Source organism: Panulirus ornatus, chromosome 12 (genome assembly GCF_036320965.1).
Source record: "Panulirus ornatus isolate Po-2019 chromosome 12, ASM3632096v1, whole genome shotgun sequence".
NCBI lineage: Eukaryota > Metazoa > Arthropoda > Malacostraca > Decapoda > Palinuridae > Panulirus > Panulirus ornatus.
In genome coordinates, this window is record NC_092235.1 from 44,706,436 (window position 1) to 44,726,261 (window position 19,826).

A 19,826-nucleotide genomic window follows, 5' to 3' on the forward strand; every position below is an offset into this window, starting at 1 on the left:
GACGAGTGTTAGGCAGGTGAGACGTGTGATGTAGAGACCTGCCGTCGACTGATTGTCACCTGAGGGTTCTCACTCGCCTTTGTTTGGCACTGGAAGAGGTGGCATCTTATTGGTGGTTATTGCAGCTGCTGGAGACGTTGTTGGGGTAATGATTGGTGAATATATTGGACTTTTGTTGGAATATGGTTTAAGCTACGGAGGAAATGGTCAAGGATGCAGGGGAAAATGGTTTATGCTACTGGGATGTTGGCAACGGGTAGATGTAATGGAGATCGGTAGGGCTGCTGGAGAGGTGGTATAGTCAGTAAGAGAGAGAGGGTTAGGATCTTTACGGAAATGACTGAAAGCTGTTGCGGAGATGGTTAGGACTGTTGGGGGAAAAACAAGAGTTGTTTGGAAGATGGTTAGAGGTGTTAGGGGCTTGATGAAGGCTCTTGGGAAGTTGGATTGGGATGTTAGCCACCTACTCCAGGTTGATGGCAGGATGCTGGAGCTGTTGGTGGAACGTACCCACTGTCTAGGTTTCGGGGATGGTCTTGCCTCACCGTCTTTTACTGCAGTACAGTACCTTTTAAGTCTTTGGCTGCTATCATAACCTTGTGTTGCTAGGCAAGGTGTATTGCATTTATTGGTCATATTTACCGTGTGTGTTGTGGCGGATGTGGCTGCCAGGCTGCGCAAACCGCGGTAGTGGATGAACTCGCACAGTGTAAGTCTGTGATGCAAATCATTTGCCTCTCCTGTTATTCGTACTTGATTCGCTGAGTGCCAACACCCGCCATTTGCGGCAGTAAAAGCTTTTTTATGTGGGTAATAGTGGTTGAGTTACAACTGGAGGAGCGTCGCTGGTGTAGCGGGTATTGTGTGCTTTGGTTCCCGTGGATGTCTGAGTGCACTCTCCTACAGCAAAAGACTGGATGCATTTCTTCATCATCTGGTATTGACGTGGATGCATTAGTGGAGGCGTAGGGTAGCTCGCTGCCAACGCTGGGTACGAGTCCTGCCTGGGTTCACGTCCTCGCCACGGTACACTGGTTGTCCATCACACAAGTGTGTGTGTGTGTGTGTGTGTGTGTGTGTGTGTGTGTGTTCCCGCTTAAGGGAACCATCCACGTGAGGTGAAGCTGAGCCTTAACGACACGCTGCAGGGCTGCCTCGTCGTCGTATGGGGAGCCCTGCCCGACACACCCTCACTGTCAGCGCTCTCGCTATGGAGTCATCGTGGGCTTCTGTTCTGTTTTTCAGACTCGCCGTGCGGCTCCTTTACTTACGACAGGTAGTAGTTGGCCTTCAGTGGTAGTGAGGATAAGGGGAGGGGTCTGGGGTAGGGAGAGGTGGAGGATGGGAAGATGGGGGGGGGGACGAACTCCGTCCTTCATATGATTACCAGCACGGCAGCTCAAGATGGCCTCTGAGGTGTTTATTACCCCCCGGGTTGGCAACACTGGGCTCAGCTTGATGGCCCAGATCCCAGGGGCAGGCCAAGCCTCGGTTCTTATTAAGGGGTTTAAATCATTCACCAATTGGTAACATCGGTATCGTGAAGAATAATTTAATACTGCAGAGACTGGCCTCTGTGTCTTAGTGTGCTCGCTGCTTCGGATTAAGTCCAGTGCTTGAGGTTTGAGGGGGACAGAGTCCAGTCGCGCTGGGCGAATGGTTTTAAGCGGCGGTGGCGGCGGGATACTCTTGAAGGCGACGTCTCTGCCTCATGTAGTTCGCCAGACCTCTGCATGGTGGTCAATAGTTTCATGGTAGATTCATACTTTTTCTTGTTTTAGGGAACAAATCGACTCTCGTTGGATTTTCTTCGTCAGCTGTTTGTAAAGTGTTTGACTCCTCCTTTGTTATGGCACTACGGAGAAACGTCCTAGAGTAACGCACGATAGATTTTTAAGGAATATTTCGGAAATGGAAAGACATTGTCATCACTCTGGTGTTCATTGAATAGGTACATACTACAGTATTCCGCTTTCTATTGTCATGTCTTTTAAGCGCATGTATCGCTGGAGGTGAAAGTAGACGTTGTTCGGAATGGGTGATTGCCTCTCATTTTCAATGAAGGTGGCGATTTTGGATAAATGGGTGATGGTGATGATTGTTTAAGTGGTTGATATATTTTTGTGGAGATGGGTATTCGGGTGATGATGGTTGGCAGACATAGTAGAGATGATCATGGGTATGGGGTTGGTGGAAAAAAATAGAATGTCTGTACTCTAGCATTATCCATGAGAGTTTGAAACTGATTCGCATCGCTCTGCTTGATAAAGGAGGAAGCTAAATAGTAAAGAAATATAAAAGAAAATAACTGCCGACCGCCGCTAGCGTCTAACATCACACGTTAACATACTTGCGAGTCCCAAGATGCGAAATCGACGGACTCTGTGGAATCGACTAATGTACACATTCCAGTGTTAGTTCTCCCACGGGTAGAACGTTGCTGTGTACTGACGTGACCTTACGTGCGAAATGGCTGAGCTAGAAAGAGTTTCGAGATCCCTCACGGCCCACGCTGACGTAGTGAAGGAGCTGAACTATCACGGGTCGACTGAAATCATTGAGGTTGTACTTTTTGGAAGGCAGACGGGAGAGATGTATAATCATTAACATTCTGGAAAATCCTAGAAGGCATAAAACCTAACCTACGCTAAAGTTTGTATCTATTGACGGCACCTGCATAGAGGACAGTGTAAGACACTACCCCTAAAACCAAAAGGTGCGATAAGCAGAAAATGAGAATATGCTGTGAACATCCAGAGCCCTAGACTGTCCGCAGGCACTAGAAACACCGTGGGATGCACATTGGAGACATTCAAGAATGCCTTGGATGAGTATTTACAAGTTGTGTTAGACCAGCTGGGCTGGGGTAATTTCATGGGCCTGCGGGCTGCGGCTTCCAACAGCCTGGTCGACCAACGGACCCTAGCGGAGCAACCGGGGCTGTGAGACTTCTGAAAAGATCGCCAAGTAAACACTAAGGATAGTCGTGATGTAGACGATAGTTGTAGTGGTGATGATGATGAGATGGTATGAGTGGTGAACTGGGGTGTGGAGTGATGATTTTGTGAGCCATATAAGGAACGTTAGGACTACTTGAGGAAAATGTATTGTAATTTCTCTATATCGTGTCTCACGGTACTTTGAACTTTCTCAAGACATCTCGGAGTACATCAGCATTACTGGAGAGCAGAATTATAGTTTGATGTTCCATATCATCTGCCCAGCAAGATGTATGTTAGAAACAACTTAACGTAAGGAAATGAGAATGATATTGTACAGACCTCTGTCCCTCCGGCTCCTCAAGCCATCCCCTGAGTTTTTTTGTCTCTGGAATCAGGTTTTTACTGACTTTAGTGATTCGACTGCAGATACTCGATAGCATTCTACACATGACGTTAAGTCGTAACACGACCCACCAACCCTAAGTCATATGGTAGTGGTAAAGAAAAAAAAAATTGGATAGCTCAGACTCCACTGGTTATATAAATGAACCAACTTCAACCATGTTAAAAGTTACTGATTTTCTAGTTCTCGTAAATCACACATTAAAACACATTCTCATCCTGGTGTTCGTAGGTTATCTTTGTGATTCGGTCTCCATATTCGTCTTGGGAATATAGAGCAGTGCTCCTGGAAGACTTGCGAGGTAATGAAGGAACGTCAGATTTAGGTTGGAATGAAGCAGTTATTGACAGTTGGATATAAAAAAAAAAGCTGCCACTTAGTGCGTCCTCTCCATCAGTGAAAGAAATGCTCCTAGTTTACCTTCGAATAAAGAAAATGTCATATAATTAGAAAGAGAAAAAGACAGATATCTGGAAGGGTCATTTTGCCTGTCTGCAAAATGGAGTTCAGACTTAACTGGAATGTATGACGTACGGCCACACTGTCTAATATATTTGTTCCTCTCACAAAGCCTCAACACTAAACACGAGAGGTGATGACCACAAGAACTTCAGGGGACTGAAACCGAACTATTTCAGTCAAGTTCAGCGTTGACTGTGTCATGACTGAGTTCGAGGGTCTCTCCTCCTCCAGGCTGTATGTGGATGATGATGACGTGATGACCCGTCAGAGGCCAAGGAGGAAGAGAAAGAGACAACAGTATGCTCCACCCGCGTGCTGTTTTCCCACGTCTTTCGCTCCCGACGCGTGTGAAGATTTTATCATAGTTGATTTTGTGTATGTAAACACGCACCGGGGGGGGGGGGGGGGGGATGAATATGGATGTGGTAAACAAAAAAGAAGATAGGAGAGAACTGATGACCCTGGGTCTTATCATGACTCAGTTATGTATTGATTATCGCCTACATTACGGATTGACAAAGGAGCAGATACGGAGGACCACAGTGTAGGACCATGGCTCGAACCCTCGTTTAAGTTAATTATGATGATTAGTGAAAATGATTATAGTAATGATAACAATAATAATGATAATGGTGATAATAAAACGAAAGAAAATTGACGGTTTATTGCATTAATGCAGCCTGTGTTGAGAAAATACGCTTAATAATAAACAGGGCGACACATAGAGTGGGTTTTGGACAATCTATACACAGGTAAACAAGGTTCTTATCATGACGAATGGTTAAGAAGTTCTGGCCAAGCTTTCCGGATTTTCCATTGCTTTTGCCCGGCGCTCCGGACACCTCACTTGAACCTGGGACGCCGCGCCGGCCGCTTGGCCTGCGATCACCCGGGCAACGAGGAGGTCCACGAAAATCCAGACTATATTGGCTCGCGCGTCGCTCCCTCGTGATCCTTGTGCGCATATCTCACCGTGGAAACTAATGCCATGGATCTAGACCTTGAGTCACCTTACCCTGCCACGTATCCGTGGAGGAAGGGGGGGGGGGGGTTTACCTCCTGAACGAGACCTTAATACGACTACTGGGTATGATTGTGTGACCTTTGACCTCAGAGGTTCCCATATAGACGAGCATTGTGGCATAAGCATGTCTGTTGTATAGAATGTAATGCCAGGGTCAGACATAGCAACACCACGCTCCAGGGCTTGTGTGTGCACAAACACTTCCAAACTCCTATGATATACGGCAGCCAATTTTCCCCCGCTCGTATAATTTACCGTCACGGAGGGGAACTTATTAAACTCAGCAGTAACGCTGAGTGAAGTATTTTACTTCGATTTTTCATTATGTAGTACTGGCATATATATATATTATATATATATATATATATATATATATATATATATATATATATATATATATATATAGAACGATGGATAGATAGATGAATTTTTGCGCTCACATTTGTCTTTTGTGGTTTTCATAGCTTCAGTAGGAGGAAGATATCATGCGTTTTACCAGCCTGGCCAAGACAGCTGGGTGTTGTCCCCTCACCTTACCGGCAGTGCAGTAACTGTAAAGCTTCTCTGTAGATAGAATCTTACAGGGACAGATTACAGTGACTTACAGTAACTATATTAATACATCAGGTAAAGGCTGTGTTCAGTTCATTGATTTGAACTGCAGTATAAGGAAGGATTGTCGAAATGGTTCACTTGTTAAGTAATCTTGTTGTATAAGTCAGGTTCACTTGTTAAGTAATCTTGTTGTATAAGTCAGGTTCACTTGTTAAGTAATCTTATAACCAGTCATCATTGCTTGACCCATGTTATTTACTGTGTAACGTGTTGAGTACGTGATTCGTTGTTGCCCAGCGCTTTTCAACAGGTCACTTGTTATGTCACTCGTAATGTTACTTAAGTCAGCGAGGCGCTAGTCCCTGGCTGTGGTGCGCGGTGTATCCCCTCTTTTGCGCCACCGTCCGCAGGATGGGCAGGTGTGAAGGATCAACTCGCCGTTCCTACGGCAAAAATCAGAATGTTGTCATCTGTCGTCCACAGTGGCGTTAACATCAGCACGGGGCTACCTTCTCTTCCCAGCCTAGCGGACGCAGGAGACTGGCTCTCTACACTGGGGGTACATTATTCACAAACATCTTCCTGTACACAGACAGCGGTGTAGCAGTAATTAGTTTTCCCAGCTGACAGCTCGTCATGTCATTAGGGGTTCTTTATTAGCCTCTCGAGTTAAGTCACCCGGGAATGAGTGACAACCCCCCCCCCCCCCTCAGAGTAATGAAAAGGTAATTTAAAGTTGATGGATGAAATTCTTGTTTGGATTTCTGTAAGACGTACAGGAATGGTAAGTGGGGGATTGATTGAATGTGGCATGAGCAGGGCTGTATATGTATCCTCTGGAGAGAGAGAGAGAGAGAGAGAGAGAGAGAGAGAGAGAGAGAGAGAGAGAGGTTGGAGGGGGGACTTCCTGTCCAATTATCTTTTCTTGGTAATAGGATGGTGAACATAAACTAAGGAATCAGTTCGTGGGAGTACGAACTGCTCTTACCAAGACTGTATCGATCTTGGTGCCCACTTCAGCCCAACATTGACCACATTCCCCCCCCCCCCCCTCTCCCCCAAGCCTAAATATTTACATTTGTAAAATAACAGAAAGCTTGATGCTCTGTAAGTTTCTGATTTCCTTGTAAACCTTTGAATAAACCACAGCTGACGTGATAGCTCAAATATTTCACACGGGAGCAGGGGAAGGATAGGATGGCATGGTAATTTCCTTTCTGTATTTTCCCCGAATCGATGTGTGTTGGGGAAGGAATTGGTAATTGCCATTTGCTGCTCTCCAACGCCTGGTTATATTGTATCTCAAGAGGTTGGCGTGTATTGAACAGTTTCCTGGGCATCTCGGGTGGGCCGCAGTTAGTAGCATCATCAATCTTGTCAGATTCACAGAATCGCATATTGCCTCTGTTATTGAAAACTTTGTATCGAAGGCTTCAAATATGCCAATCACGAGATCAAAGTCGCCAGCGGACAGCATGCCACTCGGTTCTGTCATCTGTTAGACGAGAAACCCTTTACTGTGCAGTGTTCCATCAACCCATCATCTCCTGATGCTGAACGGACAAGTGGCATTTAAGAGCAACAGACGTACAACATTGATTTTATGCTCATCATCTTCATTGTCGGTGGCCAGAAATATGTTTTGAGACTGTGGTATTTGACACATTTTTCGATAATAGATACTAAACCGAAATTTTAGCATAGATATGAATGCAGAAAGGGGGCCTTAACGTTGACTGTGGTACAGAGGGAGTTGAGGAGGAAGAAAGCGGCAGCCAGGATTTTGAAAGTGTGTAGAGATCTTTCACATCCCATATGAATGCGGTAAAGGAACTAGATTACTGGGAGCGACAGAGATCACTGAGGCAGACTGGAACGCAGACGGGAGAGGTGTATCATACCTGGAATATCCTAGAAGATATGGTTCCCAACATACATTCGGAAATAACATCCTACTGCCACGATAGGCATGGAAGACTGTGAAATACCACCTCTGAAATCCAGAGGTACGTTATGCACAAAAAGAGAGAGAATACCTTAAACGTCCGGGGCCCAAGACTCTTCCCCACCTTGCCATCTACCATTGAAAACATCATGCGATGCACAGTGGAGAGGTTCAAGAGTGCACTAAACAGGAACCTACAAAGTGAACCAGACCAGCTAGCCAGGCTGTTAGGGGCTGTGTGGGCCTCAGGACTGCGGCCTCCAACACTTTGGTTTAGTTGACGATCCATCTTTCAGCCTAGCTCCAGCTTGGTCTGTGGGGATGAACACCCGAAGACTCCACCAGGTATCCACGAGATAAGGAAAGTTAAAGTAACTATGTTTCTGTTGTCCACCTCAACCTAAGCTTTTCTTGCTACAATCATTACAGAGCTCATAATTGAAATGAAACACGAAGCTTCTCTTGGGAAATATGTTTATGATGGGGAATATAGTTTAGGGTAAAGAATAAAGACAAGGGAAAACTCTTCTGTTTATTATAATGATAACATGTGATTATACTATATATATGTTATATAACCCCAGGATCCCTTTTCCATGGTTTTCTTTTGCTCGATCGTTGCGTTGCAATCAGTAGCAGGAAAAGCATGAACTCCTTTGGAGCGAGAGACTCTAGGGCAAGACTGTGCTTCGCTGATACAACCTCGTTGAAGTGACTCTCTACTCGTGGCTTAGCCAGAAGGCGGAGTCCGGTAACGCACACACACACACACACACACACACACACACACACACACACACACACACAGACACACACACATATATATCTATCTATCTATCTATCTATCTATATATATATATATATATATAAATATATATATATATATATATATATATATATATATATATATATATATATATATATATATATATCTTTTCTTTTCTTTCATACTATTCGCCATTTCCCGCATTAGCGAGGTAGCGTTAAGAACAGAGGACTGGGCCTTTTAGGGAATATCCTCACCAGGCCCCCTTCTCTGTTCCTTCTTTTGGAAAATAAAAAAGAAAAAAAAATTGAGAGGGGAGGATTTCCAGCCCCCCGCTCCCTTCCCTTTTAGTCGCCTTCTACGACACGCAGGGAATACGTGGGAAGTATTCTTTCTCCCCTATCCCCAGGGATAATATATATATATATATATATATATATATATATATATATATATATATATATATATATATATATATATCTGGTTGAGTCGAGCGTCCCCTTCATCTAAGTCATAGTTCTAATTTTACGTTACCTCAGTCATTTTCTCTCGTTCAGCTTAACGAGCATTTTATGGGTTAAGCAATTGAGAAACTCCATCCTGCCCTAATGAATACGCCTCTACAGCTTGGCCGGTGGTATAGACACTCTGTGCTAATGACCTTCTTAAAGAGGAAACCAGCACCGAACACTCACAGACGACCCCAGTCTCAGATTCACTCTCCTGTTTATAAGAAAAGAAAGAATTACTACAGCTTAATGGCGACTCATTTTCCCGTCGAGTGGGAGAGGCCAGAGACGAGGCTGTGGCCGTAATGTGTCGCCCCTCCACGACCGGGCGATGAAGCTTAATGTGTTGTTGATCCATCTGGCATCGCTCATCAGCGCCACTGTGACACCGGGAAGTAAATGGGAAATTTTTTCGAAAGTGATGTTTATTTATACTCGTAAGTACGACGGTACCATCTCTGAGACCCCTCGACGGTCCGGCCCTTGAGCACGATGGTACCATCTTGAGGTATGATAGCGCGACCATTAACCAGACGGCTACAGTCAGAAGACCAAGCTGTCGTAGGTACTTTAAGGGTCGTACTGTAGTGCTTGAGGGTCGTACCGTCATGCTCGGGGGTCGTACCGTCATGCTTGAGGTCGTACCGTAATGCTTGAGGGTCGTACCGTGGTGCTTGAGGGTCGTACCGTCATGCTCGAGGTCGTACCGTAATGCTCGGGGGTCGTACCGTCATGCTTGAGGTCGTACCGTAATGCTTGAGGGTCGTACCGTAATGCTTGAGGGTCGTACCGTGGTGCTTGAGGGTCGTACCGTAATGCTCGGGGGTCGTACCGTCATGCTTGAGGTCGTACCGTAATGCTTGAGGGTCGTACCGTAATGCTTGAGGGTCGTACCGTAATGCTTGAGGGTCGTACCGTAGTGCTTGAGGGTCGTACCGTGGTGCTCACGAGGATCCTGAATATTAAAAGTGGATCTTGTGATGGTTGTAGTTATTATGGTGATGGTTGTGTTGATGGTGGTGAGGCGATGGTTGCTGGTCTGGGTGAGGTAGGTAGCAGGGGTGGGTGGCTGGGTAGGTTTAAGTGGGTGTGGTAGATGGTGGTATTGGAGAGGTGGTATGTGGTCGTACTGGTGGTGCTTGTGCTGTGTGCATTGTGGGCGATGGTGAGTAGTGTTGGTGTGTGGGTGGGGTGGTGATGGTGTGCGTTGATGGCGTTGATGATGGTGGTGGTTTGTACGGTCGTTGATGTGGTCGTGATGAGGTTTCTGGTTGTAACGTTGATGATGGCGGTGATTGTTGATGCTGAGGTGTGGTGCTAGTATGGTGCTGGTGGTGCCTGTAAGTGTGGTGATAGCAGTGATTCATTTGTGGTGTTGGAGTGTACCGTGTTGTTGGTGATGGGATGTTTTATAAAAAAGGGTGATGTGTTCACGTGGCGATGAGGCGTTGTGAAGGTGTAATTGGTTGTTATGGATAGTATTTGGGTATGTGATGTAAAGGTAACGTGTAAGGTGATGGTGATAGAGGTGATGTGTGTGTGTGTGTGTGTGTGTGTGTGTGTGTGTGTAGGGGGGCGGGGGTGTTAGGGCTTTCAGCTATGATGATGGCAGTGGTTATCACATAGATATTTGAATTTTCCAATGGTACTCGCATTTCCTTCGTCTTGGCTTAGTGTGTTTCACTAGTTAAAAATACTGTTGATGAAAAAAGAATGTATTCTTACATCCCTTCTTTTGGCCTCTCTCTCTCTCTCTCTCTCTCTCTCTCTCTCTCTCTCTCTCTCTCTCTCTCTCTCTCTCTCTCTCTCTCTCTCTCTCTCTCCTCTTTTTCGCAACTACCAATTTTGTCTTTTTCTTCACGACTCCTCTGACATCAGGCAACTGTTCTCTGGTAACGTCGTCATGTCCTCTTAGGGAATCTATAAGGAGGCATGTCTCCTCTTCACAGTGTATCTTCCAAAGTGGGCCAATCCAGGGCTTCCCTCCTTTCGTCGTAGCTCATGCCATTCAGGTCTGATACCACTCGTGTTGCATTCAACTCTCTCCAGGTGAGGGAACCAGTCTGTCGTGGCGTATTACAGCATAGGTCGAGTAGACGTCTATTTTTATATCTTCCTCTGCCTCCCACACGTCTGTTTGTATACCTTTTTCTGCCTCCCACCTACCATGTGTTAGAGGCAGTGTTGAGGTTTACCAAACTGTAGTTAACCTCCCTCACGATTCCTACGTGCACTGGTGACAAGTAGGATACATCTCCTAGGTATTCCGTTCACAGTAGGACTCTCTTCATTATCCCACTGTAGTCCTCAGCGTCTGGTGTGCTTAAATCCTTCCCATCCTCGTGGCTTTACATTTCCCGGTCGTGGATTTCATCAGTCGTATGTCTGACCACGGTCACATCTTGTCTCTCTGTAATAGGTCGCAGTCCCTGTTATTTCGCACCTTTTTTTCTATAATTTTCGCCTCCTGTGCCAAATGTGTGTGTGTGTGTGTGTGTGTGTGTGTGGAAGGAGGGAGGGGGGGGGATCTACTGGTTGTACTGGAGTATGTGTGGTGGTGGTTGCGGTGGTGAAGTGATGGTTGTGTATGGTGCTGGTGATGTGTGGCAATGGTTATGGTAATGGCCATGGTGGATATGGTGGTGGCGGTCAGGTGTATGGCGGTTGCAGCGGAGTTTGAAGGTGGCGATTCTCTTGAAGGTTCTTGATGAAGACTTTAGAAAGAATTCCATTTGCGTCTTAATTTGGTCGTATTGGTGGTAGTTGTATTGAAGGGTGAGTGGTCTTGTTTGTGGTGAGTTGTATGGTTGTGGCGCAGTACATTGTAGTGGTTGTAATAGTGATGATGGTAGTGACAGTAGTGGTGAGGGTTCAGAGTTGTGAATGTGGTTGATGGTGAGTTGAGCTGTGATTGGTGATCGTTGTGGTGAGGTGATCCATTGACTGTAGCTCACAAGATATATCGACTTAATGGTACTGATGGGAGGAATCAGGGTGAGGAATATGGTGGTGGTGGTGGTGGTGGTGATGTAGTAACACCTGTTGGTTTTAGGTACGGGCGAGGAGGTATGCGGTAGTGTGGGCAGTTGGCTACACTGCCGCTCCCAGGTCGCCATGGCTCGTGTGCAGGAATTAATCTCTCGAAGGCAGGCATAAATAAAACCTATCGTTCGAATCTGAAGCCGGTGAGATTGGGGCTTGAATATTGAATTTTCCCTTATTGTGTTTTCTTCCTCTTCTTCTTTTGTAACGCTTCCTGGAATATTTGTCAAGGGATTGCAAATATCATGGGCGATGGAAGTTTCGGGTCAAAATGGGAAACATTATGGTAATGGCGCAACAAAAACAGTGCCCGCGTGGTGGCAAGAGCGCTCGCAGCCATCAAGGCACAGAGCTGAAGGCAATAATTACAACATATTCACCGGCAGATGATCTATGAGTAAGACCGGATCTCCGAAACTTCGCTCTGCTCCTTATTCTTTCGTTCAGCATCCGACAGGCTTACTGGGCGGGCCGCGGACAGCACACGGACGGCCATCGACACAATGGGTTTGAACATTGTGGAATTTTTCGATTAATCAGGCCCCCGACGCCATTGGTGTGGTGTTAACTCGCACACGTTAGGTCCTACCGCTCTCCGAGATGAAATATTCTCACTTCCCACCTAAATGGCACCTGGTTGTATTGTTTTGTTCAGCGACACATGTTCTGCGGCTTTTGATTTAAAAGTTCATTAGTATTTGCAGTTAGTAGCGAGGTTCAGCCATCAGTAATTGCTTGTTGGAAGAAGCTGGGATGGCGAGGCGCAGAGCGAGCGTCATTTGTTCTCTTGGGCGACGCCGCCGCCGCCGGGGTTATCGCTCAGTCCTCCCTGCTGGACAACCGACAAAACTTGACTCATTTTTCTCAAGCTATGATAAACGTAGTACGTTTCTGGGTGTTGCGCGTCGGCTGCTCAAGGCTAGAGTATCCATGTTGATTTTCCGTGCTGGGTAATGTCCAGGCGAGGCATTAGGTGACTGTAGAAAGGTTGTGGTTAGGGGATGGACACCGGGATGGGGGGAGGTAGACCTCTCTAGTTCAACAACCTACTGATTACTGCTGCTGCCTTGGCCACGTCTGTGATAGCAGTCCCTCTCTGGCTCTCTCAGCGGGCCGGCGACGTCCAGGCGCCTTGATGTCTTGCTGGCTTTTATATTCTTAGGAATGATGAACAAAACATTACAGTTGGCTCTGAAATTTTCCTCATATAGATTATCCTTTCAATTTACTGCACTTCACATCCATACCGCCTTACCTTGAAGAGCGCCAACTACATCTCACCCTCTCTCTCTCTCTCTCTCTCTCTCTCTCTCTCTCTCTCTCTCTCTCTCTCTCTCTCTCTCCTCGTTTGTGTTCGTGTGATTTGTGTGTATATTTTGTTCCTCACCCTCCCTCACGAACGCAGCCCACTCCTCCCTTTGTCCTTCCCTGTTCCTCCCTGACCCTGTCATATCTCCCTCTCTCCCTACCCCCACCATATACATACCTTCCCTTGCATAAATCTGACCAGGTGCGTCTTCACCCACAGAGGGGCCCCGGTACCGGACAGCATACGCGTGTGAGGGCTCCACGCTGAACATGGAGTGTGACCCGGACCACGTCATCAACCTCATCCGGGCCAACTACGGCCGCTTCAGCATCACCATATGTAACGAGCACGGCAACACGGAGTGGTCCGTCAACTGTATGAGCCCGCGCTCCCACCGCGTCCTCCATGACAAGTGAGTACTCACAAGTTGTTTACCTTACTACCTCAAGTATTTACAGAGAACGGGGCCGGCACAGGACAAAGGCCTGTGTTAAACGGAGACTAGGCGAATCCAGCGGTAGCACCATCTTACCTGTTGATTACCCTGCTACCATACTACCTAGCTACCTGGTAATCTTTGGGCAACCTTGTGACCTTCGAGGCCCAACCACATGATGTCAAAAGGGATCTGTAAAACGAAAGGCCTTTTGAATCAAACTCTGCTGGTAGTCGTGTACAGGCACACGAAGACTGCATTCTGGCACTGGGTTGAGTCTGTTTGACTTTACAAAAGGGATTTCAATCATTAGAGAAACTACGGTTTAAGTTGTTCAGCAGTGAAGGTAAGTGGTCGTTCTGACGAGGTTCTCGCCGTACGTACAGGAGACAAAGGGTTAAAGAAGTGAAGGCAAAGAAGAGGAAGATGATCATAGATCGTATGTAGTGCTGGGGGAGGCAAGGCTGTGTTGTTCGCAAGTCTTCAGAAGGAGGAGAAATAGCCGCATACACTCAGGTGGGAGTGGAGAGCTTCACATGTGTGTGTGTGTGTGTGTGTGTGTGTGTGTTTAGGGGGAAGTGAAGCATCCTGTCTCTTCTATGAATAACTTTTATGTAAATGTGGATGGAGACAGTTAAAGTTGCCTCTGATGAAAGTATATGCTGGTCCGTAGAAATTTAATTCGACCAGATAAAGTTTGTATGATGCGTATATATAGATGGTCGACCAACATTATCATAATATTCACATAAAAGTGCCAAATGGCGGCAGTATTCATGCCATCTCCCACGTAATGGATTCTGGAGGAAGACAAGGTCGGCTGCCAGCTCTGTGAGTCCCCCCCACTTGTGTAACAGTAGAGTCACGAGTCCTGGAAATTGCCAGGCCATTCATGTTTCCGGTGGGAAAAATTCAAGAGGGGAGAGTGGGAATCTATGCTCCCTATACGACTCATGTCTCAACCTCCCCTGGTCGGTTTGGTAGTCTGGCTGCAGCTGACGTGTGGTCGTGTAGATATTCTTTTGTCGTGGGTATATATTTTTTTTCGGGGTTGGGATAAAGTGGCTTCACCTTAGGAGTAAATTATCATACGAGAAAGAAAAATAGTTTGAGGAATGTAATAGGGAAACTTTGTTCATATATTTCGGTCGCTGTTGTGTGATTCGTCACGTTATTTTTTCCCCCCACTGCCCACCAGTTCAGGATGTAATCACTAGTCTTTTTTCCCCTTGAAAAAGTGACTCCTCGAGTTCTCAAATTGATTGACCTTGTATAAAATTTTTATGCGTCAGGTCCATCTGGCGGGATATTAAAGGGAAAGGAAAAATAAGGCGCGCACCTTTGACGTGAATGCCCACGTTTGGAATTTAATGATGAGTTTTCAGGGGAAACTCCACCAGGCAATAAGTTGATCGAGGCAAGTGGGATAAAGTTACGCAATTTCCACAGCGTCGACGCTGGTCTCGGTGAAGGTATAATGCTACTGATAAACCGGCCTGGACTCCACAGGGGGTGAAGGGAGGGTGGTGGGCGGGTATTGCAAATTGTCGAAAGTCATTTTGGAGGAGATTCGAAAACTTAGATCCTGGAAGTCGCTATATTTAGCGGTAGGGTATGATGGAGGAGGCTGCCAGCCAGCCTCGTGTTACTGAGAGGAAGAGACTGCCATTGGGAAGCATCGTGGTTCCGTGCCCTGCTACGTCGTGGGTGCGTGTGGAGGAAGTCTTAATGCTGGCGCTGTGTTGGGAGCATCATGGAAACAAATTCGTCCTCTGCGCGACGATGTAGCGGAGGTGCTCTTTCTCCCAACTGTGGCGAGTCCAAGGCCTCCCAGCCAGTTAAGTGAAGGTGTTGAGGCGTTCGTGAGAAAGGATCGGGATGGCACGACTATCCCGGGATTGGTGGTGGGATCGTTGGTGCTGACGGTGTGGCTACGGCTGAATTATTGTGGATATTTGGTGAGAAAATTGTTATCTTGTGTGATCTTTCCTGTGGTGCATCTCCGCCCTCCCTCCTCTTCATCACCTGCAGCGCTTCTACCTGCTCTCATCTCACTCCCCTCGTCCTCCTTACCTGTTCCCTGACCTCCTCCACCCTATCCTGACTTACCCTATCCTCCCGTCTTCTCCACCACCTTTCCCTTCCTTTCTAAACCCTATCCCATCACCCCCTACTCTCCCATTTCCACCCCCCCCCCACCTCTCCCCTTCCTTCCCAAACCCTCCCCATCCCCTACCCTTCTCCCCGGCTGCCAGGCTCTCCCTTTCAGCCATAAATTGTCTGATATATCGTCATTTCCGAGGCGGTTTCAGGACGCTGATTTACGGTGGGTCTCGTTGTAAATAATTTACCCTTGGTCTCACTGTAAATTATTTTCCTTTCGTGATACGTGGGGTGTATTTAGGTTATTGCTAACTTTGTACTCTGTAATTCTTATTACTGGTCTATCATTGGTCAGTGAGGAGAGGGAGGGAGTGAGAGGAAGATGAGGATGGGGACGAGAAGAGAGGTATGAGAGGAGGAGGAGGAGGAGAGTGGGAAGAGCAGGAGGAGACGGAGGGTTGGATGTGTAGACAGAACGCCAGTCATACTCCATCCGACGCATTTCATCCCAGTATTACGAACCCCGGCGCTCATAAACAGTATAGGAAAAGAAAACCCCTCAGCCAGGCGAGACCTCCGGATACTTCACCTTGCTCCCAGCGATCATGTCGTCCACCTGATTGGTCGAGGTCATGACAAGCAGTTGACAGTTTTCCGTCAAAAAGAAATGTATGATAACGGATTGGTAAGACGAATATTGCTCGTGTTCATATCTTGTATGATAGGTTTCCAGTGGGTCCAGTAACGCACACTTACATGTTTTCATTTACTTTTGTTCTACGACCTTATGGACCACAACATGAGAGTATCATGCACAATGCCAAATAGAATATAAAACCAACATGGGTTTTGTACGACTTCCCAGATTTCAGATGTTATAATGAAAATTCCCGATACACGGATCGCATATGTCCTTGTAATTGGCGGATTGGAAGAGGAAAGAATGATGGGATAGTCTTGTAGAAGCTCGCGGATGTAATGTGTGTGTGGGAGGTTAGCTGTGACACTGTAGATCTCCTAAAGATGGTGGAATTTTGACACTCTCCAGCATCATGTAGACTGTCCGCAAGTTGTCGTGTATATGTACACCTGACGCTCAGTCATACTGTGTTTATTCGAGAAAATGTAATCAGAAAGCATATATGGATGCCAACGCAAAACAAAGACTACCTCAGCGAGAGTGAACAGACGTTGAGGGAAAGGAGGCCATTTACAGCAAAGTTCTTAGATATTTTTGAAAGAGTGTGCTCCGGTGCAGGTAGTATGAGAGAAGGGTGGATTGATTGTGTGTTTGTAGATTGCCAGAAACCATTTGACACTGGACCACGGAGGAGGTTGGTAAAGGAGAAGGATCTTCAGGCAGGAATAAGGGTGTGTTTGTGTGTTAGGGGGGGACTCCGATGGACTGAAAATTACTCCGGTAGGAGGGAGTAAAGGGTGTAGGTCCAAGGAGCCTTCCCGAAATAGGTTTGGGTCAGCACTGGTTTGCCACAAGGTTTGATCCTGTGTCCACTGCTCTTTTTATATGATTAAATAACAACCACACTGGAGGTGCATTACGTAAAGCGCCAGTGCCTCATTACGTATGACTTAAGTACGATCGTTACCTCAGTTCTGGCAACAAAGGGCAGGGGTGACTCATCCAGTCATCCAGTGTTTTATATTCCCTTTGAAACTAGGCTATTAATTTTCATGTATCTCATACCTGTTCAAGACAGAATAACTGACCTAGTGTACACTACATCAGCGAAGACATATTATAGAAGATATCGCATGGACTTATGAAAAGTTGTGAGTTATAACTATTTACAATCATCATTCTGTAAGACTATAGAGTATTATATAAAGGTTCTGATTCTAACACCTATAACCGAAGACGCAGAACGATGCCTTCTCATCCTTGAGGAGCTTAACCCTGTGACGAACGAGAGATTGGCAGCCATAGCAGTGATATCCATCGAAAGTCAATTGATCAAAGAAATCGAAGAATTTAATGAAAAAGTTATGGGTAACTTTGTTACTTCAGAGTTGATCCGTCACATGGATTTTATGTTAAAGTAATCTAGTACGTGTAAGCCACGGGGTGTCAATACCTATTGTAAAACTGAAGTCAGGAAATATTGATCATTTGATTTTCTGGTCTTGACGCAGGTCCTTTGTCGTCCTTATATGTGACATACATTGTCGCGAGCCGCCTCTGTTTACTCAGATAAGGAAATACTCAGCAGACTGGACGTCCACATCTTATGTTAGACCAGAACTAGGATATGCTTCTCGAGTTTGGTCACCGGACTTAAAAGAGGCACAAAGAAGAATAGAGAAGGTCCTGAGGAGGACAACGAAGTTGATACCGGATTTAAGGGAGCTGAGCTGCAGGGAGGGAGGGGTTCGAGGCCATGAATTTTTCTACCACGGACGAGGGAGGAGTAAAGGGTGACTTGATCAAAGCCTCTAAAGGTTTTAAAACAGTGTGATGATGTTAACAGGGAAGAGTTCTTCGAAAAATTAAAGATAGAACAACAAGAGGCCATACCATGAAAATATGTAAGAAACTTATTAGAGTTAAAAAAAAATTATTGTTATAGGTGGAGCAGTGGATGAATGGCATAATATGATTGGTGAAATTATGAATGCTGACAGCAAACAAGAGTTTAAAAAGTTGTATGGTTAAAGAGAAAGTTTAAGAGATGGGGCCCCGCGGGCGTAGAACTCCATTACCATACTGTACAATTAGGTAATTACACACACACACACACACACACACACACACACACGCGCGCGCGCACTTCCTTCCGCTCCCATGATGTTCACTTGTTACTGCCGTATTAGATAACTGAAGACGACGCGTATACTTTCATCTGACCCTTCAGGGTCAGGTCAACATTTACCTCATCATACCCAGGGGTTGCTACACCGTGCTCAGGGATCGTATCGTTGGGCCGGGGGATCGAACCCTCGTGCCCACGGAGTTCATCTAGCCAGCTGAGGGCGGCGACGGATTGGAACTAGTAACAGACGCGAGCAATATGGTCGTAATTGGCTGGAAGGGGAGATCGGGGCTTAGCTTTTATGGCCGAGGCGCCCCCATCTAATTGGTTGTTTCTCCCCACTTAATTGGCTGGAAGAAACTTGTTAATTTGTTTCGACGTAGCTTGTTAACTTGGGCGGACGCAGATGTCGGAGAATTGAGGAATGCAATTGTTCAGCAAGATGGATGGATGCGTTTACGTCGTAGGACGACTTACGGTGATTAGTCGTCATTGTGAAGAAGGATTAGACGCACGCGTTGAAATGGTCGCACACGTGTTAAAATCGGTCGTACATATGTTAGAATTGGTCGGACGTAACATGTTAACTTGGGTCGATGTGCGCGACCAGCCAACCGATGGAACGCACACACACTGTGATGGAATGGCTGGGCGAGTATTCTAAGTAACTCCGTGAGCACGACACCACGACCCTTAGGCGTTGAGCACGACGGTACGTGTGGCCTGTAGTGTGAGTCAGAGGTGTACCTCCGTGCTTAGCGGGTTAGGTAGAATGGATAAGCGTTAGGTTTTATTTGACGACCTCAAGTCATGATGGCTGGTGTACCATGATGACTGAACGATTACGCTTGGTAGATCATCTGGTCATTTCTCCTGTTCTTGGTCAGACCTGCTAAGTCTTGTTATTGTTATCCGTGGAACCGACATGCTGCTGTTGAATTGATCAGACGCATGTGCCAGGTCCACTGGATGAGTGTGCTAAGTTTGTCATAAGTGTCGTAACGCAGTGTAATGATGTTCGTTTATGACAAGGACCAATTGAAGTATTAAGCTCTCTTTCATATATATATATATATATATATATATATATATATATATATATATATATATATATATATATATATATATATATATATTCGTTAATCCTGTACGTTGTTTGTGATTGTTAGGTTCGTTTTTTTTTTTCTAAGTTGGTGGATTTGGTTATCTAGTTTGCTGAACTTTTGTTATTTCATATTAGTTTGGTTTTGATTTAGATTTGCTCATTGTATCTGTTGGATGTGGTCAGTGTATGTTCTTCAGGTTCGTTGAATGTTGATATCTTTTATATATATTTTTGACGTTTTCGTTGGTCGTTGGTGATGACCTTTCGTCATCAGATGTGTTCAACGAGTGTACGGGACGACTAACGAACTGTTGTCATCAGTACAGCGCTAAGTCCAGCTCTGTCATCTCGTCGTTCACTTCAGCTGTTCGTTTTGCTGTACTGTATCGACCAGACGCATGTGGCGGCGGCAGTCTTCCGCCTCTGCCAGTGTGTGACACAGTCCAGCTCATGATGC

The 19,826-nt window shown here is 46.0% G+C and overlaps 1 protein-coding gene across 7 annotated transcripts in view; it reads left to right on the forward strand.

Moving 5' to 3' along the window:
- LOC139752027 (latrophilin Cirl-like) overlaps positions 1-19,826 on the forward strand; it is a 406,839-nt gene that overhangs the window by 133,079 nt on the left and 253,934 nt on the right. For all 7 annotated transcript variants that reach the window (XM_071667809.1, XM_071667810.1, XM_071667812.1 and 4 more), the window contains exon 2: positions 13,177-13,369. In XM_071667809.1, coding sequence (XP_071523910.1) covers positions 13,227-13,369 — 143 coding nt within the window. In that variant the 5' untranslated portion in view covers positions 13,177-13,226. The remainder of the gene's footprint in view (positions 1-13,176; positions 13,370-19,826) is intronic.